Consider the following 26974-nt stretch of genomic DNA (forward strand, 5'->3'; position numbering starts at 1 on the left):
TCTTGTGCTGCTCGGTGATTCTAATTATAACCAGTAAAACACAAAACCAAACCAAGCCAAACGCATCACTCTTTGACAACTGGCATTTTACGGAGTGAGTGGCTTCCACAAAGCTAGCCTGTTTTCATAGGTTCAGTGTGTCCTATTTGATTTACATAACAACATATAAACAATTGGTACTAAGCTTCATAGAAACATCCAGTCTGTTATACTGTGTTAAGAGGTAAATGCACAGGCTGGGCGGTTGAGTCCCACCACCTACTAGCTGCTTGGTCCTGGTGGATGACAAAACCCCTTTGGACTCTGGTTTCCTTACTTGTCAAACGAATATAATCCCATTTACACAATTAGCACATAGGCTGGCATTGGATAAAGTGAGACAACATACCAGAGTTTTTCAAAGTGAAAACAGCTGCTCACATGGAGGGTCATATTTCAGATTAATTTCACTAGCTACTGTATGACCTTCTGACTTGTCCTAGCTGAACCTTTTAAAATCATCCCATAACTTGGGGGAAACATAATACCTACCTCAAAGCACTGTCGTGGGGATTAAAGGAAGCAAAGACAAACAAGTTTGTGAAAAATGTTGGTTGGTTTTTTATTGCTTATTGACTACGTGTAAAGAAAACATGATTAATTTTTGTATAATTTATTCCTTGACAACACTGAAATTCAGATCAACTCAAGTCCTCTAGAAACCTGAAGATTTCTTCTGAAACTTGACACACTTTGCATTAAAAGGGAGAACTTGTGGGTCTGACTGGGAACACCTTTGGAGGGGCAATGTATTATTGATCAATGCTACTTTTTATGGGAAGTTAGTCATGGCTGAACAGCATTAATTAATTCCACACGCGATTCAGTATTTCATTGTAGATTGATTATTCACAAGAAAGAAAAAAGTCACAATGGTTCTGAGGAAAATAAACCTAGTGGAATACCTCCCCCCCCCCCTTTTTTGCTATTGCTAGGCTTTTGTGTCTAATAATGTGCACACCATTCTGAGATCATGTATTTTCATCAGAACACCTTCACTGGCCTATTTTTCTGAGTTCCTTTTGAAAGTGTGACCTCCTACTTCCCATCCACTGTCCACCATTCACCAGGATGTCAAGTAGCTCAGTGTGAAGGCTTGAGGTCAGCAATGTAAAGCTCACTGAAATGAGGCAGGTGCTCCATGGCAGATGCAGGTGGTTTAGAGGCAGATGTGACTGTGTTCATGGCATGTGGTACCCACGCCAGCCACGGACAGGTATAGCTTCCCATCTGGACACACACAAATTTCATAGAGTCTCTGTGAGCTGCCGGCGGGACCCTGAGTCCCCTGAACCAACTTGGGTAAACACACAGTTTCAGCATCAAGCACAAGCTGTTTGGGAGAAAAGGAGAGATGAAGTGGTAGAAAGGAACACGGTAGTGTGAAACTCCTATCTCAAAATGCTCCAGACAGGTTGGTTTCTTTCTGCATAGAAAATGAAACAGGCACCTGACTTAGGTCATAATGATCAGATTCTTTTAAAGCTTATTTCTAGGGGCACCTGGGTGGCTCAGTGGTTGAGCGTCTGCCTTTGGCTTAGGTCGTGATCCCTGGGTCATGGGATCGAGTCCCACATTGGGCTTCCTGCATGGAGCCTTCTCTCTCTGCCTTTCTCTGTGTCTCTTATGAATAAATAAACGAAATCTTAAAAAAAATAAAGCCTATTTCTAGTTTTCTAGAATTTCTAGGCAGAGGCTTAATAATTCCTTCTCCAAACTGAAGTGTTTTTTTTTTTTTTTTTCTTTTAAACCCATTGTGCTCAGGCAGCCTGGGTGGCTCAGCGGTTTAGCGCAGCCTTCAGTCCAGGGCCTGATCCTGGAGACCTGGGATCGAGTCCCATGTCAGGCTCCCTGCATGGAGCCTGCTTCTGCCTCTGCCTGTGTCTCTGCCTCTCTCTCTCTGTCTCTCTCTCCCCTGTGTGTCTCTCATGAATAAATAAAATAAAATCTTAAAAAAAAAAACCCATTGTGCTAGTTGAGCTAGGAACATTTATGATGCTACACTCCCAGAAATACCTTTCAGAATTACCTGCAAAAAACTCTTTTGATTCACATTTATTTTGTGATTTACTTTGACTTTATGCTAAATCACCTCTACCTCATTAGGGTAAAGTACAAGTCACAGAAATACAGTCATCTTAATAATTTTTACCTGTGAATGTTGGAATTTCAGTTGGTTTTCTTTTCCTGTGAGAGGTGATTGACTTCATCATTAGCTACCATTTCCCTAACTTCTAAAATATTATTTGAAACTCAGCTGCCTTCTCTTAGATGTGGAAAAGCAGTAGACACCCGGACTACAGCCAACTACGGTTAAATGGAAGCTATTGGGATTTTTGTTCCTCCTATGGTTTAATTAAACTGAAATGTAAACAAATGGCCCTTAATTGGGGTTTGGAAATCTTTTGGGGAACTAAAGACTGTCACACCGGGTACTCTAACCTTACCCACTCCAGGGCGCACCCACTTGTTAGAAGGAATTGAAGTATGTCATGGACGCACATGTTTTTCCCCCCACAAACAAGGTTGGACTCTTCCTTTATTTTATATACTCTCACCCACGAACTCTACTCTTTTCATAAACTGATGTTTGCCATCTGTACTCCCCCTGGGGAAGTTGACCACTGCCATGTGAAGCCATGGGTGGAACAGTAATAGAAGCAGAGCTTTATTTACCTTGTGGTCTGGGACACAGTTAGAGTAAAAGAAATTAAATCTATTTTTTTTTCAACACAGAACCTACTTAGGCTATTGTCTGATGCTTTGGATTTGTGGCTACCTAGTCTTCCCTAATGTGTGTTAGCTTTTCCTTGTTGGCTTCTCTGCTCTCCCTTATTATGGTTAATCAGTGAATTTTTTTCTAGTTGTTATTTTTTTCCTGCTCTTCTAGCAAACTGTCATCACTGGCAGTCCACATACTGCATCCCTGCTCACCTTCCTTTATCTTTATGGGAATATATCTTGTGGGAGACCAGCCACCCCCACACTTTGAACTAGCTCCCAGTAATAAGGGATATCAACTTTAATTATGAGTCAGGCTGTGTGCTACTATAAAAATGATATCTTATTTGTGGAAATAAGTGGTTATTATTTCAAAATTAAAATTAGTATTTTTTCAAAATAATACATCTTAAGTATGTAATGACATTATAATTTAGTAATGAGATTCCAGAATTCTTGACTTCCATTTTGGCATTTATCTGCTCTTGGCATCATAACATTTTAAGTTACAACTTAAAGGGGCTTCACTGGATGTCTTTTATATTACACTAGCAGGCTGCCATTGGATGGGTCCTGTCCACACTTATGAGCTGCCTCTCATGGTCTCCATTTGCTGCCTCAATCACACCTTCCTTTTAATAGTAAGTGAATGTAATTTCAAACATTACCACCTATATCACCACATTGGTATCTCATAACTCTGTGACATAGTTAAGCAAATATTATTTTTCCTATTTGACAAATGAGAAGATAGGTCCAGGTGTGGAGAGGCCTGTTAACTTTCCTGAACTCAAACAGGTAATTAATGAATTGATCTAGTGCTAGAACAATCAATACTGGGTAGTGAGTGCTCTACTGCTTCATTATGACTTTGGTTTGTATCAATGATCTTTTATTTCTGGACCTGAAGTTTCAGATTTTATCCTTATTGTGGTTGACTTTTAAAGCTTTTATTTTTCATATTTAATTTTCATTTAAACATAATATGATGTGAGCAAGCATAGCGCTCAAGGCAACAACCGATTATGGCCATCATCTACAGGTAACTCCTAGTGACCACTATATTGAGAGAAGTTGGATTAATAGCAGGTAATGGCAGAACTGATATTCTCTGTCAGCTCTGAAAGTCATCAGGACATACAACAGGAGCTTCATAACACTGAACTCACCATTCCATCACTACTTTGAAAAATGATATCCATTTGAGAAAGAGCTTCGATTTTCCCAGCATGAGCTTTAATATGAACACCCTTTGGGGCATCCATGCTTAGACTCCGTGTGGGGGACTCTAATCTGAAATGAGGGAAAGAAACAACAAAAAATAGTATTAAAAAAAGTCACCCCAGGAATCCCTCATTGAATGGATTTGTATAGAAACTACAAATAATAAAGTATATAGTATCATTGTCATTTTTTGTAGTGTACATTCTTTATTGACAAATCCAGAAATAATGTGCAATGAAGAAATTAACTTCCCATTAATGAGTCTACAAAATTAATATCCTCTAAAAACATAAAAAGATTACACAGCTCCACCTGTACATAGTAGTTTCAGATGGCAGGGTTAAGCACTCTGCATATCACACTAGAAGAAAATGCTATTTGTGAATAACTTTGTAAAGCTATTTCTTTAATGAAAACACAAACTTGTTTGGGGAAAAAGGACAAACTTAACGGTAACATGTTCATTTGCTACCTGCTCATAAAATAGAATGTAAACTTATTAGGTTTTGTTTGCATGTTGTTTGTTTTTAATTTAGGAGGATTACAGGGCAGATGTGAAGATTTCTTTTGTGAAAATTCTGAACTGGTAGGGTTGATAGACAGAATAGAGACTGGCTTTAGCTAGCTTTGTTTATTTTATAATTTATCAGAATCTCCTGTGTTAAAGTCAAACAGAACCAGGAATGAACATATGGACCAGAGAAATTCTATTTGCCTCTGCCTGAAAAAATACTAAATTTCCACCAGGTGGCATAACATGATCATTTGAAACCCAACCTAAATCAACCCAAAAGTCCAAAAGGCTGAATGGATTGAAATGTTTCAAGATAAGTGAGAAGTAGAACAGGATCCAAACCAGTCTGTAATCCTCCCACAGCAGGGTAATATCCGTGTAGGCATGGGTATCAAAGAGAAAGGGGAGTGGCTCCAGAGGAGAGAAGTACTTGGGTCATTAATTGCATTTGAACTGAGTATTTATTCGGTGGATGTTTTTTTTTTTTTTTTATTCTTTTTTATTCTTTTTTATTCGGTGGATGTTTAACTCAGATGAATTGCTGCCTTTAATTGGCAAGTTTTTTTGTCTACCATTCTTTGTTATAGAAAACAAAGTTTTATTTTCTTGTGTACATTCAATATGTAATATTTGATCTGTTACACATTTTGAAATTTATATTTACCTTGAGTACAAGGAAACAGAGACATTCATAGAATTTATTAGTCAAATTATGTTAAGCTTAGGTTATAGGGAAACACTTGGATACATCCAGATGATTTGGTCGGCTGACTGCCTGCCCATTTTGCTATTTTACATCTGCTAATCGTCTACATTTGTCCTGTCCGGATTGATAGAAAGGGGGAGGTGGTGGGGAAGGAATGGAAGGAAGACATGTAAGCAACTTTAGATGTCTGGTCCATTTCAGGTAATCCATTTGTGATCCTGAAGATCCTAGTGAAGGTGAGTTTGTTTCTCATCAAACAACAAAATGACCTCAACAGGACCAATTACTAGTTTTTAACCATGTTACAATATACTGCTTCTGGAATAGGAAATTTCTTCCCCTTTGCATTGTTTCTAGTCCTCGAGATGAAATATGTCCGTTCAGCACAAGTAAAAACACATTTTACCAAAAAAGTCTGTGATTACAATGTCCTGAAGCATACATTTCCATGAACACAATTAACAGTAGTCAGATATAAAATAACTCCATTATTTTCTCTTTTGTTATATTTTAGTTTGCTAGTTAAATATCTACCCCTTTCTTCAAATATGTGAATATATATTTACTCATGACTTATATGAGGAACAAAAAGTTTTGAGCACTGATTCAGAAATTTACCAAATAAGTAAGCTGTGTGTGTACATATATGCATATGTATATGGTATACACAGTATAAAAACAGTAGCAAACAAGGCAGATGAGCTGCTTGCCTTTAAAACCTAGCATTCAAGCAGCTTAAAGAATGTAAGCAGAGGAATGACAAGATTCCATTTTTGCTTTAAAAAATATCACTCTATAAATTCTGGTCAAGACAGATGAGCAGCACAGCTCTGCCCTCAGCCAGCAATTACATATAAATGCTGGTTAAAATACGATCAAAATTATTAAAACACATACTAGGCAAAAACAAAACAAACAAAACCAAAAAACAACCCAGAAAGACAAAGGCATTTTCATAGTGCCGGAAACAGAAGAAACTCCTAGCCAGAGTGATGAGTGGGTGCTGAAAGGCTGGAGCCCTTGGAGTTTATGGGCAGATAAATGCCTTGTGGGTTGGTATTTTCCATCTCTACAGGGAAGGAGTTGTGGCCAGCTGTGGGGGGCAGGGGAGGAGTGTTTGGAAATGCGCTTTGGGCATACAGAAGGGAAATGAAACACAGTATGATAACAGCCCTAAAGTAGGCTGCTCATTCTGGGATGCGAAGAGAAAGTCTTAAATCATGCATTAGTGTGGAATCCAAATCCACACCCTATTCAGGCAGTTTATAAAACCAACAAGAGAAATATCTAGGAACACAGGCTTCAGAACAGTGCCCCCTGCAGGGCCCTGCCAGAAGTGAATGTGAAATTGACATGTAAAGGCAAATGTTGAGTCTCCATGACAATTGCTCCCAGATGAAGAACAGAAGAGGATGAGCTGTCAGACAGAATTTTCAAACCACATGGGAGGATCTATCAATATGAGGAACTAGAGATAATAGAGCAGTCAGAAAGGGACTAACTAAGTTTAGAGCATCCAGGGAGATAAATTAACACTCATAGAAGAAGACCAGAATAGAAAAAGAAAGATTTAAAAACCAGGCAAGTAGAAATTCATGAAATAAAAAAATTAAAGTCTTGTAGTAGACTGAATAGTAGACATGCCACATATCAAAAGAGAATAGGACCCTATAATGTAGATTTGGTAATGGTTGGGAAAACACGAAATGTGAAATTTGAGATACACATTAAACTTTTTTAAATGCATAAAAACAAAGTACAGAATTTCAAAGGAAACTAGGTGACTTTTAAATACAAATATAAAAATATCTTTAAATGGGTGATATGGCAATTTATGATCTTATTTAGTAATTAAATAAGATCTGGCCAGAGGACTTACACCTAGCGTAATCTCAAAGCAGTGAAGAGCAGTAATGTATTTTGAGATTTTGCTATAACCTTTACATGATATTAAAGTATCTCTGGCTTCTAAAGATGAAAAAGTCAAGGAATCTGCCCATACTACTGTGGTTTGTTGCCTCTCATTCATATTTGAAGGAATGCTAAATTTCAATTAGAGGTCAGTGAAAATGAAGGATTTCTTTTTCATATTCAAAATCATTAACCCATTAAATTCTATTCTTGGACACCCAGGGGATCAACAGACCACAAGTAAAGTATGCCTATGCTCTAGAAGATGAGAAGACAGACAGGAAGAGGTAATGTTTAATTAGAATTGAAAAATATCATGAGTTCCTAGAACTGAAGAGGTACACCAATACCCAAGTATGAATTAAGACATATCCAGCCTCCAAACGCTTTGTGGCAAAATTGCAAAACATTAAAATTATGAGGAAGCCTTCAAAGTATTCACAATGAAAATCAAATTGTTTTCTGACCAAAGACCCAAAAGTAATGAATAATATCTTAAAAATGCTGATGTAAAATTATTGTCAGTCGAGAAATATATCCCAACTTAGCCATCATTCAACTGTGAAGGGACTAGACATTTCAGGCCCACAAGGGAAAGTTTGCTGTCTAAGCAGATCCTTAGTGAAAAAAATACTTATGGAAACTAAAACCAGAAGAAAGGAGTATTTTGCAAGAGCAGTTTTGGACATTAGAAAAAAAATCAACACAGTGTGGGAATAAAGCTAAATCTGTATTGCCTGAAAAATACGAGAGAGATGAGTAAAAGCTTTGCAAAATATGGAAAGTGAAGTTTGGATAGGAATAACTTTCTAAATTTTTTGGTATAAGAAGAGAATGATAATGACAAACTTAGTTAGAAAGTATTAATTTATCTCCATGCATATAAAATATAGAGGGTTATCATTAGGGATGCCTGAGTGGCTCAGTGGTTGAGCATCTGCCTTCAGCTCAGGGTGTGATCCTGGGACCCAGGATCAAGTCCCAAATCACGCTCCTTGCAAGGGAGCCTGCTTCTCCCTTGGAGAAGTGACACAGGAGTGACACAGGAGGCCTGTGTCACTGCCTCTCCGTCTCTCATGAATAAATATATAAAATCTTAATAAAAAAAAGGTTATCATTAAAAGAATGAAACCAGAACCACTAGAGGGAAATACTGCAGGGAGAATAAGCAGAAGTTTAATAATCCAACTAAAGGCCAGAAAGAAGAAAAAATGAAAAGAAAAGGTACAGTAAATAAAACAGGACATCATAGAAATATTTCAAATAAATCAGTGATCATAATAATAATAAATAGTTAAATTTACCTATTAAAAGTTAGAAGCTTTAGGGGATTAAACCTCAAATCCAGAAATTTAACCACTAGAGAAACAACTGAAATATAATGATATACCCCACACAAAAAAACCAAATCTGATTGGATTAAACACCTTAATGCGAAAAAATGAAAGTGTTTTTGAAAAAATTCACACCTCCCCCCCAACTAATGCCTAAGGAGTATTTTTAATATTCCCAAGTTCCTAAGGGCTTATTTTCACTATTCTGTAATTGGATGAAGATTTTTAAAAAATATTTTATTTTTTAAGTAATCTCTACACCCAACGTGTGGCTGGAAACTTACAACCCAGAGATCAACAGTTGCATGCTTTATTGACTGAGCCAGTCAAGGCAACCCCCCACCCCTTTATTTTCTGTTTTTGGATGAAACTTTCAACTCTTCAAACTGTTTTTATTTGCTGAATTGACTAAATCTACTATGTTTTGTTTTGATATTTTATGATTTTTTTCTTTTTTCTTAGAATTGCTAGAATTAAGGAAAACCAGCCACACCATAAACTGTCAATTACCATGAGGCACAAATTGTTTTCCTTGTTTAAGTAGACACAAGGTGGTAACCTATGATAAATGAGAAATAAATACTTAGGATAAGGAATATAATTATGCAAGCTGTGTTAGATCAATCAATGCTTCATTTGTTAATTATGTTTATCAATGAGTTGTTTTGAAAACCACTGAAACAGAAGGAATTAAATTCCTGAGGTACCACTTTCGACCATTATGCAAATGTATTTGAAAACCAAGATTAAATTAATAATTTCCTAAGGAAATACAGTTGATAAAAATTGACCCTTATTAAAGGTATAGTTTAAAAGACAAATTTTTATAAAAGAGGAATTGCACTTTTAAGGAATTATTTTTTAAAAATTAATCAGGCCGATATGGTTCCAGGGAGAATTATATGAAAGCTTTAGAGATCAGAGCATCCCAATTGTCCACAATTATTCCAGAACAATGAAAATGAGGGAAATCTTAATTCTTGAAGCATAGCATTGTTATCTAGACTTTACAAAAACAGCACACAGAAAGCTAGGTACAGACCAGTATCATTCATGTATATAAATGTGAAGGTTCTAGATAAAATATTAGCAGGTAGAATTGAACACCATTTTAAGGAAAGAATATACCATGACCAAGTAGAATTTATTCCATGAATGCAAGATTGGTTCAGTATTAGAAAACCCATTAACGTGACACACTGTACTAATATATCTAAGGAACACATAAATATGACTATCTCCATAAACACAAATGAGCCTTTGACAAAATATAACAGTCATTTTATTTATAAAATATTTTCTTTACACATTCACATCATCTTACTTAATGGAGGAATACCAGTGGCATTTCCATTTAGACTGGGTAAAGGCAAGGATGCATACTACTTCCACTTGTTTCTCACACTGCTCTAATGATATTGGGACATGGAGTGAGATAAGGGAAATCAGAGATACAGAGTTGCAAAAGAAAGTGTAAGAATATATCTATTTGCAGATGATATGAACGTATATCTGAAAAATCCTAATGGGCCAACATAAAACTCACTCAAAGAATAAAAAGTTTGGTAAAGTCATTTATATAAAATTAACACGCAGCAATCAGTAGCTCTCATATCCAAAACTTACCTTGTAGGAAGATATAATGGTAGATAGAGTAAAACCTCATTTATAATTGTGACAAAGATGAGCTAAAATGCTTAGGGATAAACTTAATGAGAAATGTGACAAACTTGCCTAAAGAAAACTTTTAGGCACTCTTGAAAGGACAAAAATAGATTTTGGTGAATGGAAAGATGCCCTATGTTTTTGGAAAAGTAATGTTATGAAGACATCAGTTTTCCCTAAGTTAATTTATGAATTTAACATAATCCTAATAAAAGAATATGCTTTTGGGACACCTGAGTGGCTCAGTGGTTGAGTATCTGCCTTTGGCTCAGGGCATGATCCCAGGATCCTGGGATTGAGTCCTGCATCACGCTCCCTGCATGGAGCCTGCTTCTCCCTCTGCCTATGTCCCTGCCTCTCTCTGTGTCTCTCATGAATGAATGAATTAATGAATTAATGAATAAATAGTTAATTAAAAAAAAAGAATACACTTTTACTTGAATTAGACAAGTTAACACTCAAGTTCACATGGAAAAATAAGCAAGAATTAATTGATAGAGAAATGTTGAGAGTCGCTACAAGGTTATGTGCATATGTGTGAGACAGACAAGTCCTATCTGACTTTAAATGATCTTCTAAATCCTGTTTATCAAGATTGGTGCTGGCACTGGCACCTGAATAGACCGATGAATAGAATAGAGTAGAAAATACACAAACAGGCCCACCTGCATAGGAAAATGTAATACATGATAAAGGTTGTATTTCAAACTGTAGCAGCAAAAGTAGAATTTCTATAAATAATCTAATTGTTGGCACTTCTGGTTGGCTGAATGGAAAAAAATAAAATTAGACCTAGACCTCATACCTTATACCTCATACAAGAATAATCTCTAAGTGCATTTGGGATCTACAATGTATCTTAATATAAAAGGGAAAGCCAGATGAGCAACATGGCAGACAACTTCCCCTTTCTATAAGGAAAGTTTGAACTTATGGTTTAAAATCCAAATTCAGTGAAAGAAATAATTAATAAATTTGAGTACACAGGGCAGCCTGGGTGGCTCAGTGGTTTAGCGCCACTTTTGGCCCAGGGTATGATCCTGGAGACCAAGGGTCGAGTCCTGCATCAGGCTCCCTGCATGGAGCCTGCTTCTCTCTCTGCCTGTGTCTCTGCCTCTCTCTCTCTGTGTCTCTCATGAGTGAATAAATAAAATCTTAAAAAAAATAAAATAAATAAATAAATTTGAGTATACAAACATTAAAAATAAAAAAAATGTTAATAGGAAAAATGTTGATATTCAGAATATATATTTAAATATATGTATTTATATATTTAAATAAAACCGTTTAAAAAAGGAAAGAAGCAAAGCAGATGAAGTCAATTCTAGAAAAAGTAGCCTTAATAACAGAATAAAAATATGAAAGATGCTTAACCACACTAGTTGCCAGAGAAATGAAAAGTAAAATAACACAAGATAACACTCATCAGTGTGAAAAGGATCATAAAGTCTGGCAGTGGGACATGGTGGTAAAAGGTGAGGAAAGACAGACTCTAACACTGCTCACAGAATTAGAAATCAGCACAAAGCATTTTGAGAGGCACACTGGTCAGGTTTGGCAAAGTCCAATATGTTTACATCTGAAACCCACACTTTGTAAAACTTGGTGGAATGGACAACTCAGAGTGCTCTTCATGGCTCTTCTATGGCTGTTCTAAAAGAAGTGCTCTTCATGGCTGTTCTAAAATAAGTCTGAAAAACTGGGTGCCCATTACCCACTTTTAAGTTAACATTGTGTTTTACATAAATTTAAGTATTTGCAAAAGATACCATTTATGCCATATTATAAACACTGTCATTTTGAAAGAAAACTCATCACGTTACAGTGTATTTGATGGAATCTAAAAATCACGGAGATTTGATAACCACCAACTTTGGGTTACAATCCAATATTTACAATATTTTTGCTTAAATTTTTTGCCTGGGAGATTTTTGATGGGCAACTCTTTCATTTGGCTTGTGTATCCTTTTGCTATACCCTTGCTGTTTTGATTTTTGAGCACACCTTATTCACTGGAGCTACAAAATGCTCCAAATTTATCTTCTACATTCACTGTCTCAGTCTTAGAATGAGCCATTTCTCCAAAGAATCCTGACTCTTTTTATTACAGAATCATGAGAAACAAAGTACTGGTTGCCACTGGTTTTATTTTAATTACTTGATCTCTCATTTCTAGAATTTACATTTTTTTCCAAATTTGCCATTTTTATACTATTTTGCCTTTGCCTTATCCTTGTATTCAATTTTTTATTCGTGTCTTTAAAAATCTCTCATTTTGCTCTACTATGTAGAGTTTGGGGCAGGGGTTAACTTGTAGTGGCTGCCAATTCTTTGTCATTTCATTATTATTATTATTATTGTAGTAAATTCATTTTCAGCAAGGATTGTTTTCCATAGGTGTTTTTATGTCATGGGTAATGAGATAATTTCTTCAATGTAGTTTGACTTCAGTGTAGTTAATGTTAATTTTCCAGCTTTGAGTTCTTATACAATGTGGATTTGGTCCTCTGATCTTGGCTGAGCACTGGCATGAAGGATTTCTTGTGGGTAACTCTTTCAACCAATGGCTCAAGATGGGTTTGCAGTATCTTTTTTTTATCTAGGCAAATTGTTTCAAGTATCTTTCATAGGGGGCCACTGTTTACAAGGCATCTCAGGCTGGGGCATTACACACACACACACACACACGCACACACGCACACACACACACACTGTGGCTTGGTATCACAGTCTCATAATAAAATTCTAGCCCCTAATCTCTATGGCATCCTGATATCTCCAGGAGTACCATGGCTTTAGCTTTTACTGTGTTCTCACGATGAATTTCTTCTGTTCCTGGGACCTAAGAATGAGCTTGTCTTGGTTTCTAGTTAAGCAATAAGTATATAATATATATTTATAAATATTTATTTGCTTATTTATTTATTTATTTATTTATTTATTTATTTATTTATTTATTTATAAGTATACTAGCATTTACAAGTGTTTGAAAAACAGGAGCAAATGTTTCCATGTCCTCTCATTTTACTTATCTAATGATGACACGCGTATACTTCTGACTATGCGCTAGGCATTGTTTCCAGCAATTTACAAATAATAACTACTTAATCACCATCACATCCCTATTGAGTTGCACAGGATTTACATTTTACCCTGTGACATTAATGTCTACTGATTTCCTTGTTTCAGTTCAAATGCTTCCTTCTCTGTGACATCATCTCAAATTACCCTGGGAAGATTTTATGTTTTTTCAACTATGCTCTCACTATATTGTGAACTTTCATCGTAGCAAGGACTTACATTGTTCTAACTTGTTTCTATGTTTCCTTTCCCAACAGACTTTAAAATCATTAAGGGAATGATCCTATGTGTTTTATCACTGTAGAACTAACAACCGTTCTGGTACGTTAACATGTTTAGTACATTTTTGCTGAACTTTAAAAAAAAATGAATTATATCATGTATGAATGAAAAGCAGCATGTTAGAATGAAGGCAGCATAGCAGAGTTCACATTTTTCTTGTGAATGATTTTGCTATAAGAAATGTAAATCTAGTTTAAATACACGTTATCTTTCTTCTTAAAATAATAATTGTCACCCTTCTATGATTACCATTTGAGCCAATGTAAAACTTTAAATTTGTGATATTTAAAGATGTATATTTCAGAGATATATTTATGAATGCATAAGGATCTCAGCCCTACAAAATCCACATTCATTGTTTTCAGGATATTCTAGAATCATTTTCACTTTATCTTAGGCCAGGAATAATAAGGGTATGGGACTCAGAAATATAAAGTGAGGGACGCCTGGGTGGCTTAGCAGTTGGGTGGCTGCCTTAAGCTTGGGTCGTGATCCCAGGATCCAGGATCGAATCCCACATCGGGCTCCCTGCATGGAGCCTGCTTCTCCCTCTGCCTATGTCTCTGCCTCTCTCTCTCATGAATAAACAAATCTTAAAAAAAAAAGAAATATAAAGTGAAAGTTTATGGTAAGAATTTACAGAAGAAAATATGAATATTATATAATCATTTAGAAGAGTCTGGTCATAAATCAAAGAATAAATCACTCAAGGGTCCACTTAGGTAGAAAAGAGAATACACCCAATGAACATGGACTTTGGAGTCAGAGCTGATAGGCTATTTTAATCTTAGCTTAGAACATGCTGCTATCTAGATCTTGGTTTTCCTCTCTTGTAAAATGGGAATCAAGTTGCTTATTTTTAAAATAGAGTTAATGATTACATGAGATAAGTTATGTACAGCACAGAGCACAGATCCTGCAAGTTGAAGACATTCAGTATTTGTTCATGCCTCCCATCCTCAGCCCATTCCTCCAGGACTTTCTTACAATTTCATCATTTTCTTAATTATTTTGGTTGTAACACTTGGGTTATGTGACGTCCCTTAGTATCATCTTTTAGAAAGCAAGAGGATACTCTTCTGTCATTTTTTTTTTTTTTTAGCAAGGGCCTGACGGATAACAAGCAGATTGACACTCTGGTGGGACGACATAAGATAAATGGTTTAATTTTGAGATCTATATGTTTTAAAACAGTGAAGTAAATTACTTCAAAAAGTAGTCTGGCATCTCTACAATTTTATTACTTTATAATTTAAAAATGGTTTAAGTGGAATTATTTTTAAAGATATTGAATCACTTTTCTATCCTAGAAAAGTAAAATGTTCTTCTTCCCTAACTATAATAATTCTGTAATATTGATCTTATGCATAATGATCCTTTACCAAAATTATCCTTTATCAAAATTAATGAAATTGTTCTAATGTAATTAGAGTCACAATTTATTTTCATGCTGCAGATGTTCTCTAAGTGGGTAAGATGAATTGAACCTCATTTGCTTTTGATTAATATTTAATTAGACATTAAAAAATAAGAGAAATGCTTAATTTCCTAACTTTTATTCCATCTAGTGTGATTATCTACTTGGTACAATAATGATAATAAAAATAATTATTTGGGGATGCCTGGGTGGCTCAGTGGTTGAGTGTTTGCCTTTGGCTCAGAGTGTGATCCTGTAACCGGCACCCCACAGGGAGCCCACTTCTCCCTCTGCCTGTGTCTCTGCCTCTCTCTCTGTCTCTCATGAATAAATAAATAAAATCTTAAAAAATAATTATTTGAACTCAACTTTCAGTTTACAAAATACTTTTAACCTAATAGCTAATTAAATCTTTCTCAGAATACACTGAGATATGTTACTATCAGTATTTTATAGATGAGAAAGTTTCAAAAGGTTAGTTTGGCCAAGGTTGCATATACTTCAAATTCAAATACTAAATGTAATTTTAAGTGATACCTTGGACTTCAGGCACTTGTTTTAAAAAATAGTATTTGACTTTGTTATAAAATACAAATATAATATTGGAATAAACAATTATAGCAATAAATGTTATTCAGTGGTGCACTGATAAAGTGAAGTACACAAAGGCACACAGAGACTCTGTATAAAGTATTTTACAATCTGGTACTAGTCAATTTTATATATTCTGACATTACGTAAAGATATAACAAAGGTTGGGGACATTATGCTAGGTGAAATGAGCCAGTTGCAAAATACAAATACTATATGATTCCATGTATATGAGGTGCCTAGAACTGTCCAATTGGAGGAGACAGAAAGTAGAATTGTGGTTTCCAGGGGTTGGTAGAGATGAGAATAGAGAGTTGTTTACTGGCCACAGAGCATTAATTTTGCAAAATGAAAAGATTTCTGGAAATGGAAGGTGGTGATGGTTGTACAGCAGTGTTAATGTACTTAATACTTTTGAACTGTACATTTAAAAGTAGTTAAGATGGTAAATTTTCTGTTTTGGGTGGATTAAACATAGGGAGTCAGTACCACTTTTTACTTCCTTTGGATTTTAGTAAGTATTGACTAGTTAATAAGTGGAACATGAGAATAAAGATAATTAATGGAATAAGACATGATCTGGTAATGACTGCTAAGATATTATTCCACATATATCCAGGTATCATCCATAAGAAAGTTTGTATCTGAACAAAATTCTTACCTCAGGTCCTGAAATGGGTCAGCTCTTACGAGGGGGGTCTCCACTGAATGTTCAAAAAGAGCACCTTCGGGGCCTAAACAAAACCAGAGGTGCATCACTTTACAAAAGTAAAACAAATGACATCAAACTATTAAATATTTAGTCTATATATTAAAGCGCAAGTAGATTTAGAACTTGTGGCTGAATTTGTACAGATGTAAGAAAACATAACTGATATATAGGAACTAATATATAGGATTTTAAACTTTTATGGTAAGCTGAAATTACTCTAAGGGTGTCAGTGGAACTCTTTTGTAAGGAACTATAACTTTATAATTAGTTTTTAAAAGTATGACAATTACTTAACCAGTTAGCGATATTATAGTGACACGTGATAATTGTAATGCACATAAGTACAAGGCAGGCATAAAGCTTATAATCTAATACGTATTATCGTTACATAAAAGCAGCAATTTCTCTATCATTGAAATTGTCAGTGTTCAAATTATACGATCTTACTTTTATTATTGCTATTTGGCCTCAAAGTAAATATTCCTCAGAATCTATTTGCATATATTAAAATAGATTCTTCATAAATGGTTTTATAAAAATAACTCTTAATAAATTATTGATTTTCAGAGTAACTATATTTCCCTTATGTATGCATTCATATTTGATATTCCCAACTATGATTATATAAAAATATATAATTGGTGTAACATCAATGAAAATAGAAACATATTATTGTGGTCATATAATCTAAATTTTAGGGAAAAAAGTTCCATTATAAAATATTATTATGTAGATAATGCACTTAAATAACTGTAAAACATGATCCTGTATAAATATTATTTGTATAATGAGAGTATAATAATAAAAAAGTCCAGTCTTGCAATGTTAACTTTGTTTTTAAAGAATGTATCGCCAAGATTAGATATAGTAAATCGTCTGGTCATTTTCTTTTTTTTTTTTTTTTTTAATTTTTTTTTTTAATTTTTATTTATTTATGATAGTCTCACAGAGAGAGAGAGAGAGAGGCAGAGACACAGGCAGAGGGAGAAGCAGTCTCCATGCAGGGAGCCCGATGTGGGATTCGATCCTGGGTCTCCAGGATCGCGCCCTGGGCCAAAGGCAGGCGCCAAACCGCTGCGCCACCCAGGGATCCCTGGTCATTTTCACTATAAGATATCAGCAGTATTTGGATGATACCATCCAATTTCTTTTCTGGGTCCTAGAATAATTTATGATGAATGGATACTCATGTGAAGATCTGTAGTAAGACTATGGCACAAATGAATTGGATGGTGTGAAGACCTGATGGACAGAACCCCATACTGAAGGGGAAACTGCTCAAAGGCTATGCCCTTCTTCTCTACATGCTGCTTCTGTAAGTCCTTTTGGTTACAGAAAGAGAGTTCAGTATGAATACTTCTGTTCAAACAGTGGATAATATCTATCGAGACATCTATTAGATTTTTATGCTGATAATTACTAAGATTGATTCCACACATACATTGAGTATTTATGGCCTGAAATGAGCTTTTCAAGTGATACAAAACCAAAAAAGATTTCCATTGCCCTGCCTCGCAGCCAAACCTTCACATGATGTCTCCAACCCATTCTTTTCTGCCACCGCTGCAAATTGCCTTTTGCCTTATTACTCCAAAGAAAATGCTCTTGTTAAGATAATCATGACCTCCATGATGGCATATTCATGACAATTTCAGTCCTTGTCTTTCCAGGACCCAAATCCTGGGATCATAGTCTCTCTTGGCATCAAGAAAATGGCTCCTGGTGACATTCCTCTTACCACATTATCTGTTTCTTCATATTCTCCTTTAGTGGCTACCCTTCCTTTTTATCTGACTGGGCTCTATCTAATGTTGGCATCTCTCAGAGCTCCATTGGTTGACGATGCCCCCATTTGTATCTTTAGTCAAAACTTCATCTCTGAGAAATAAACAGCTCACATATCCAAGAACTGACTTGACATATCCACTTGGCTATTTCACATATACCTTGCATTTATGCAGCTAAAACATTAACTGTCTATTCTCCCTGCCTTGCAAATGTGTTCTCCTCCTCAGGCTTGTCCATTCCCTAGAGAATAATGTCATCAGCCAGGAAACAAATATTATCTCTCTATCTTTGACCCCCTTCTCTCAATTTCTGGCATCCATTTGATCTATTGGCAAATCTTTTATATGTCAGTTCTTAATTTGAAATCATTATCTTCCTTCAATGACCATTGTTACCACCTCTTCAGGTCACCAGGATCTATTGCCTGGTGACATCTTCCTAACTGGTTTTACTGTTTCCTCTCTTTTCTCCAAACAATCTATTCTCCCTTGTAATGATTATATTGATCTTAAAATGTATAGCAAATCAAAGAGTACCACTTGAAATAATTCAATGCCTTTCCATTGTACTTAAAACAAATCCTAAGTCTTTATAATGGTCAGTAAGAACATGCATGAACTGCTTTCTCTGTATCTCCCCTTATACCAAGCTTCTTTCAGACTTAAATTCAAAATGATAAAAAAAAATCATGAAATAATATGACATAGATAACCTCAAATAGAACAGCAATCAAAACAGATGTAAATATTTTAAACTCCTCATTACAAAACAAAAGTCTTTTAGATGGCGTTAAAAAAATAAATTCCAGCCAAGCCCCACTTTCAAGAGAAATGTAAGTCATTTGATGTGAGAATTTAGGTTGGAAGATTTAAAGAGGCCATCAAGGTCTTACAGAAATTTAGAGGAGTCATCACACAAGGAAGTGATGGTTAGGATTGTTGGAGCCATACTGAAATAAAGAGGGGAATGTTACACACTTAAGAGAAGCACAGTTAGAGTAAATATTACTGGACCACTGACATAATCAAACTGGAGCTATCCTACCTCCAGACTTCTCATGTAAGATAATATATATTCTTATCATTTAAGCCAGATTTAATTAGGTCTTTTGATCCTTTCAGCTGGAGATTGTTAACAATGGGCCAAATCATCAACTTGTTCACAGAGCTTCACATTACAGTGTTTAGAGATCTTGCATATGTTCTTAAAGGATAGGGTGATCTCTTAGCATCTTCTAGATCATCTGTCTTCATGTCTTTTTAAAGGACCTGGACTTATCATCTTTGTTTATGTTCACTTTTTCAGCTGCTGAAATCTTACTTTCCAGATCCTCTTTTTTATCAGTGGCTTTGTGAGTGACTCCAGCATTTCTCTCCATCACTTCTGACTTCATGTAAGCCTGCTTAGCTGCACAGGTGCAAAGAAATTGAACTGGCTTCAGTAAATCTTGTTTTCCTCAAGAGGAATTGGATACCATTGCAGGTCCATGTTTTTCTTACTAAATGTTGGGGAATGAACCCAGCCTAGCATATCACTGCCAAGGAATTAAAGTGTATTTTCTGCCAGAAGTCAGTTCTGGCAATGGCATAAAAATTTTTGTTAAGATGAAATTTTGATGCTAGTCCAGTAATGTGTTCTATAATTGGGGTTAACAAAAAGGGCATGCTAACTTTGGTCACTTGGTAACTAATTCTATTTTTAGGGGGAAAATGAGACTGTGTAAAGGTCTTGGTCAGTTTCAAAGTGAGTTGGTGAAATTATTTAATCTCCTCCATAAATATGGTTTAAAAACAGTTCTTCAATTTCCTAGCTGATGAGAGTCTAAATGGAAAGTTAAGGGTTTTTATTTTATTTTTTAAATTTTAAAAAAGATTTTATTTATTTATTCATGAGAGACACAGAGAGGCAGAGACACAGGCAGAGGGAGAAGCAGGCTCCTTGCAGACTCCTTGGTTCTGGGATCCTGGGATCACACCCTGAGCCAAAGGCAGATGCTCAACCACTTAGCCACCCAGGCGTCCATGTTAAGACTTTTTAAAGAATGCTACTTTATTGAAATATATTTACCATATAACATGGCATAAAAATAAGGTGTAAAAATTGTAAGGTATAAAACATGTTAGCATTTATATATTTGTCATTGTAGTGATAACTAGCACCTCCATCATGCTACATAATGGTCCTTTCTTTTTAGTGAGTGCAATAATTAAGTTCTAGCCTCTTAGCAGTTTTGATAACTGTAATACAATATGTTTTCTATATTCATTATACTATGCATTAGACCTCTAGGGCTTATTTACTACTTGTTCCAAGTTTGTATCCTTATATCTGTCCCATCCCTCATCCCCATCCACTGGTAACTACTGTTTCATTCTTTGTTTTTATGAGTTTGGCTTTTTTATAGTCCACATATAAGTGACATCATACAGTCCTTGTTTTTCTCTGTCTGACTTACCTCACTTAGCATAATGTGTTCAAGGTCTATCCATTTTGTTGCAAATGGCCAGGATGTCTTATCTCTCATCACCGAGTAATATTCTATTGTATGTACCTACCATATTCTTCTGTTGATGGGCACTTAAGTTGTCTCCATATCTTGGCTATTGTGAATAATGCTGCAATAAACATGGGAGTGTATGTATTTCTTCAATATCCTGTTTTCATTTCCTTTGGGTATATATCCCCAGAAATGAAATTGCTGGATAATATAGTAGATCTATTTTAAATTTTTTGAGGAACCTTAATAATGTTTTCCACAGTGGAAAACATTTACATTCTCACTGAGAATGAAAGCCATTCTAACAGATGTGAGATTGCATTTTGATTTTGCTTTGCATTTCCCAGATGAGTAGTGGTATTGAACATTTTTTTATGTATCCGTTGGAAATTTGGGTGTCTTCTTGGGAAAATGTCTATACAGTTCCTTTGCCTGTTTTAAAATCTGGGTTTTTGGTTTGTTTTTGAGTTGTATGAGATTTTGTTATTCTCACCGTTATTCATTTGAATGAGCTCTTTATATACTTTAGCTACTAACCCTTTATCTGATACACGGTTTGTAAAACCTTTCCCCACTTTGTACATTGGTTTTTATTTTGTTAGTTGTTTATTTTGCTCTGCAGAAGCCTCAAGTTTTACAGAGTCCCTTTGGGTTTTGTTTTTGATGTTTGTTCTTGTGCCATGTCCAAGAAATCATTGCCAAGACCAGTATTGAGGAGCATCTTCTCTGTGTTTTCTTCAAGGAGTTTTATAGCATCAGCTCTTATGTGCAAGTCTTGGATTAATTTTGGGTTAGTTTTTGTGAGCCATGTTAGATACCAAATTCACTGTTCTACATGTATTTATTCAGTTTTCCCAATACCATTTGTTGAGAAGACTATCCTTTCCTCATTTGGTTTTCTTGTTGAATATTAGTTGATTGTGTATGTGGGGGTTTAATTCTGGGCTCTCAGTTCTGTTTCATTGGTCTATGTATTTATTTTTATGCCATACCATACTGTTTTTATTACTCTAGCTTTGCAGTACAGTTTGAAATCAGTGTGATACCTCTAGCTTTGTTTTTCCCCTCAAGATTACTTTGGCTATTAGGGGTCTTTTGTGGTTTCAAATTGTTTTTTATATTTCTGTGAAAAATGCCATTGGTATATTGGCAGGGACTGAGTTGAATCTATAGATGGCTTTGAGTAGTATAGACATTTTTACATCATTGATTCTTTTGATCCATGAATATGGGATGGCTTTCCATTTGTGCCTTCTTCTGTTTCTTTCAACAAAGTCTAGTAGATTTCATTGCATAGATCTTTTATTTACTTGGCTAAATCTATTCATTGGTATTTTATTGTTTTTGATACTATTGTGAACAGGATGGTTTTCTTTCTTTTTCAGATGTTTCATTATCACTGTATAGAGATGCAACTGACTTCTGCATGTTGTTTTATCCTGCAACTTTACTGAAATTGCTGATTAGTTCTAACAGTTTTTTTTTTTTTTTTTTGGTTGAATCTTTAGGAGACTTTATACATACAAGTTATTATCACCTGCAAATGGAATCTGCTTAAGAATTGAAGAGAAGATTCATTTTATTCTTTGAGTACTTAGACAAAGGTAATGGCAAGAAAACATTTCATGCAAGAGTCAAGATGAGGATTTAGCACAAGTCAAGAATTTGGAGTGTGCCACCTTGAAGAAAGAGCAACTTGACTCCTCCTCTTACATCTCATGCTTAGGGTAGTTATGTAAGTAACCAGGAGAGACAAAAGTAAAGCAAAGCATTTAATTTTCTTTCCCAGTCCCCAGAGTGAAACTGGCTCTGTCTCTCTTATCAGTCCTCTTGTATTGGCTTTCAACTGCTACTGCTTCTGCTCCAAGAAACTCCAAGGTCTACTTGGAATCAATCCATTTAAAACAAGACCAAATTTTTATAGTGAATAGTGGAAAAAGCTTTAATGGGAATTTATTTTTAAAAATCAAAGTTTATAAAAATATTATATTTTATATTTAGCAAAAACAGTTATAAATAACTATGAAATCATATAAAATGAACAAAGAATAAATCAAGTTTTGTTTTTTAGTGAAATTTTTCTAACACAGTTGGAATTGTATGATGGCTGTATTAAAATTTTCTGTGCCACAAATTATGACAAACTTAACTGCTTGAAACAGTAACCACTTGTTAGCTCATAGTTCTGTAGGTCAGAAGTCCTACCCAGTGGGCTTGGCTAGATTTTATGTGGATTTTAACCACAAGGCCAAAATCAAGGTGTTAGCCATTCACGGCTCTTTTCTGGAGTCTCTGGGTAAGAATCTGGTTCCAAGCCCAGTCATGTTATTGGCAGAATATAGGTCCCTGTGGTTTTAGGGGTGAGGCTCTGTTTTCTTGCTGTCAGCCTAGAGCCTAAGACTCTAGAAGTTACCACATTTCTTGTCATATGGCCCCTTCAATCTTCATATAGCAACAGAGAGCAAATCCTTTTTGCATTTCAAATTTCTCTGATTTCCCTTTGCACTACCAGCCAGAGAAAACTCTCTACTTACAAAGAGCCTATATGATTAGAATAGATCATTGAGAACTAATCCTTAGATGGACAGGCTCTTTTTTGCCACAGAAACAACATAATTATGAAAGTGATATCTCATCACATTCACAGATTCTTTCCATGCTCGGAGATGAGTGAATTTTATAACGGCAAAGATCACTGGGGGTCATTCTTAGAATCCTGCCTACCACAGTGACACAATATGACATTGTATTTTTAACATATGCAGTAAAATCATCATAACAGTCAAATCAATAGCACTGTCGGTCTTCTCAAAGGTGAATATTTCAATCTTGGGATAGTAAAATTGTTGATCTTTGAGGTACCTATCATGTCATCCTCTTTGTTTATTTTTATACTTTCCATCTGTGGCAAGTCTGATTTTCCAGGTCTTCTTTTGTTACTGGCTTTGTTGGTGATTTCAATATTTCTACATCACTTTTGACTTCTGGGAACCCTGAATCTTTTGCAAGACTTGCAATTTTATTTCACAATCAATTTTTCCTTGCTTTGCTGCACTCTGTACAATATTCTCCAGTCAATGAAAGACCAGTGGGTAAAGATGCTTAGAGCTGTAGTGGGAAGCACTGACAGGTTAAAGTTGTTCCAGGTCACATATCTACTCAGTCGAGCAGCTGGGACTGGAACTCAGTCTGGTTCTCAAAAAGTTATCCACTCTTATTTTTTAAAAATATTTTATTTATTCATTCATTAGAGACAGACAGAGAGAGAGAGAGAGAGAGAGAGAGAGAGAGAGGCAGAGACACAGGCAGAGGGAGAAGCAGGCTCCATGCAGGAGCCTGATGTGGGACTTGATCCTGGGACTCCAGGATCACACCTTGGGCCAAAAGCAGGTGCTAAACCACTGAGCCACCCAGGGATCTCCTCCACTCTTATTTTTAATAATTGTCTATTAATATCCATTTATTAATATTCATTAATGCTCTACATTGTGGTTAGAACAATTAACATCACTTTTTCTTCCTAATAAACCTAGTAAGCATTTTTCTAGGACCAGATCAATTCCTCTTTCCTTGAGAAACCTTGTCTGACTCATTCTGTATCTCTTTCTACCACACTCTGGCACAACTGATGCCTTTCTCCAGGCTATAGCTCTTGGCCCAAACATCTATTACAGTCCTTAGCAGACTGTGTCCAACCAATTAATTTATGTTAAAAGCTCTCCAGCTAAAATGAACATTATGTAAAAGGAAGTATGTCTTAATTATTTTGTACTACAGGTATTTAACTTAATTATTAGCAGATAGTACACATTAAATCATAATACATAATCATAAATACATAAATGATAGTAAAGCCCAGAGAAATAGTGTAGGCTTAAGGTAAATCAGTGGTTCTCAACTAGAGGTGATTTTGCAACTCCTTCATCCTGCTGAAAACATTTGGCAATGTTTGGAAACATTTTGGTTGTCATAACCCTTGGGGATAACCTTTGGTTATCTTTCCTTGGGGAAAGAATAATGCTACGGAGTCTGTGCAAAAAGTTAAGGGATACTTGCTAAATATCCTGCAATGCATAGGATAGCCCCACATTTACACCAAAAATATTATCCAGGCCAAAATGTCAGTAGTGTTAATGTTGAGAAATTCTGAGCTATACACTATAGAGAGGGAGTAACACCCCAGATAGAAGAAATAAGGAGAGAAGTCAGAACTGTAAAATTTCTTGCATTTCTTTAATCACAAAATTTAGGGAAGCTATGAACATATTGAAAAACTGAGAAGAGTCACGGTCTGGATCAAAACTGTACTGTTCATATACTCACCACTCAGGGTTGCCTTGGTGAAAAGAACTCCATACTGTTATAGTGGCATAATGGCAAGGAAAGTACACAGTACTTACAGGTGTAGTATATTTGTTCTAGTTATTTTCATTGGAGAGAAGGGGAGTTTGGAAGAAATTTGCACCTCAGACAAAAATAACTATGAAAGAGAAGAAGAATATAACTTATCTTTAAGAAGGTAACTGAAATATGTGCATGCCAGGGAGAGCAGCTATATGGTACCAATATGTTTTTTTCATGTTTTTTCTGGACAAGTCAGCCTAGGGAGTGGTTCTCAGCCTGTGGTCCCTAGCACTAAAGCATCAGCATCATCTGAGAACTTACAAGAAATGCAGATTCTCATGTCCCATTCCAGACCTACTGATTCAGAAACTCTGGGGATGAAGCCCAGCAACATACACTTTGATAAGCCCTCCAGGTCATTCTGATACATACACGTATGTAATAAATAATCTAGTTGCTTATCAATTTTTCTCACCTGTTCCACTAAAATTAACATCAAGACTGGAAGGAGCCCTAGGCTAAGAAAAGTTTCACTTAAGCGATGCCTTGTGTAGAATGGCTTGGTTTGAAACAATTGGTCCTGTTTCTTGGACTATTTTCTGTACAGATTTCATTGCCTGAAGAAGTGCAATAATACTTTATCAAGAATTCTGATGTCTTCTTCATATACTAATCCACTTAATTCAGCAATGCTAGTAGACATCATCAATCCTGCCATTTGCAACTATGGATGGACCATGGGGGTATTATGCTAAGTGGAATAAGTCAGAGAAAGATAAATACTGTGTGATCTCACTTATATGTGGAATATAAAAAAAAAAGTCAAACTCATAGATACAGAGAACAAATTGGTGGTTGCCAAAGGTTGGGGGTGGGCCTGGGCAAAATGGGTAAAGGGAGTCAAAAGGTACAAACTTCTAAATAAGTCCTGGGGATGTCATGTACAGCATGGTAACTATAGTTAACAATACTGCATTGTATATTTGAAAGTGGCTATGAGAATAGATCTTGAAACTAATACAACACTGTGTATTAACTACACGGCAATTAAAAAAAGTTCTCATCATAAGAAAAAATCTGCTACTGTGTGTGGTGATTGATGTTAACTAGATTTACTGTAGTGATGATTTCACAATAGATATAGATATCAAATCATTATGTTGTATACCTGAAACTAATTGAATATTATGTTAATTACATCTCAATTTTAAGAAAAGTTATCACATACCAGTTACTCGAAGTTTATCTGTACCAACCACAACTTCCTTTTCATCCACAGTAAACAGTGGCTTGCCATCCTTGGAGTTGATCTGAAACTGTTGACTCTGGACCTCTACCATTTTGGGACCTGAACAATTCATTAAAATAGTTTATTATGAAGTGTTTACTATATGTAGTGTCAGAAATCTCTATGTTTACATGTCATATCACCCAGCAATACCAAATTACTAAATATATAAAATCTGTTACCAATAGTTCTTTTTAATTCTATGATTAATTTTTTTAAGTTCTTTTTTTTAAATTTTTTTTTTTTAATTTATGATAGTCACAGAGAGAGAGAGAGAGAGAGGCAGAGACACAGGCAGAGGGAGAAGCAGGCTCCATGCACCGGGAGCCTGACGTGGGATTCGATCCCGGGTCTCCAGGATCGCGCCCTGGGCCAAAGGCAGGCGCCAAACCGCTGCGCCACCCAGGGATCCCAATTTTTTTGCGCCACCCAGGGATCCCAATTTTTTTAAGTTCTAAGCTTAAATCTATAAAGCATAATGTATAGAGATGCTGAATCACTATGCTGTACACCTGAAATGAATGTAACATGTGTGTCAACTAAACTCAAATAAAAAAATTAAAAAACAAAACTAAATAAATGTGTCGATCTAGATCAAATTTATGAATGGACACGTTATCCAAAGTTTTTTTCAACTTTACAACTTGCCTAAAATAACATATTTCTTCTGTTGAAGATTATTGAAATTTGTAATCTTTGGAATATTAACCAACTAAGGATTTTGTATTCTGAAAATGTGAGATTTGTGAAAGACCATATTATGAATGGCTCACTTCAATGACCAATGTCAACCCAGAAGATGAATCATATCAGATTTCCTCCTGTGCCCTTATTCTTGGGAGAAGTCCTCACCTGTTACA

The 26974-nt window shown here is 35.6% G+C and overlaps 1 protein-coding gene and 1 long non-coding RNA gene across 4 annotated transcripts in view; one reads left to right on the plus strand and one right to left on the minus strand.

Annotated features, from left to right (window-relative positions):
* Positions 1–576: 576 nt before the first annotated feature.
* SGCG (sarcoglycan gamma) overlaps positions 577–26974 on the minus strand; it is a 127596-nt gene continuing 101198 nt past the window's right edge. For all 3 annotated transcript variants that reach the window (XM_025462715.3, XM_025462716.3, XM_025462717.3), the window contains 4 exons: positions 26055–26174; positions 16147–16219; positions 3930–4053; positions 577–1372 (listed from right to left, as the gene is read on the minus strand). In XM_025462715.3, the coding sequence (XP_025318500.1) occupies positions 1199–1372; positions 3930–4053; positions 16147–16219; positions 26055–26174 (491 nt within the window). In that variant the 3' untranslated portion in view covers positions 577–1198. The remainder of the gene's footprint in view (positions 1373–3929; positions 4054–16146; positions 16220–26054; positions 26175–26974) is intronic.
* LOC118354702 (uncharacterized) lies at positions 13448–26694 on the plus strand. Its single transcript, XR_004815656.2, has 2 exons — positions 13448–13516; positions 21991–26694. It is a non-coding gene; the product is annotated as an uncharacterized LOC118354702 (long non-coding RNA).

The sequence above is a fragment of the Canis lupus genome, chromosome 25 (assembly GCF_003254725.2).
Source record: "Canis lupus dingo isolate Sandy chromosome 25, ASM325472v2, whole genome shotgun sequence".
Classification (NCBI taxonomy): Eukaryota; Metazoa; Chordata; class Mammalia; order Carnivora; family Canidae; genus Canis; species Canis lupus.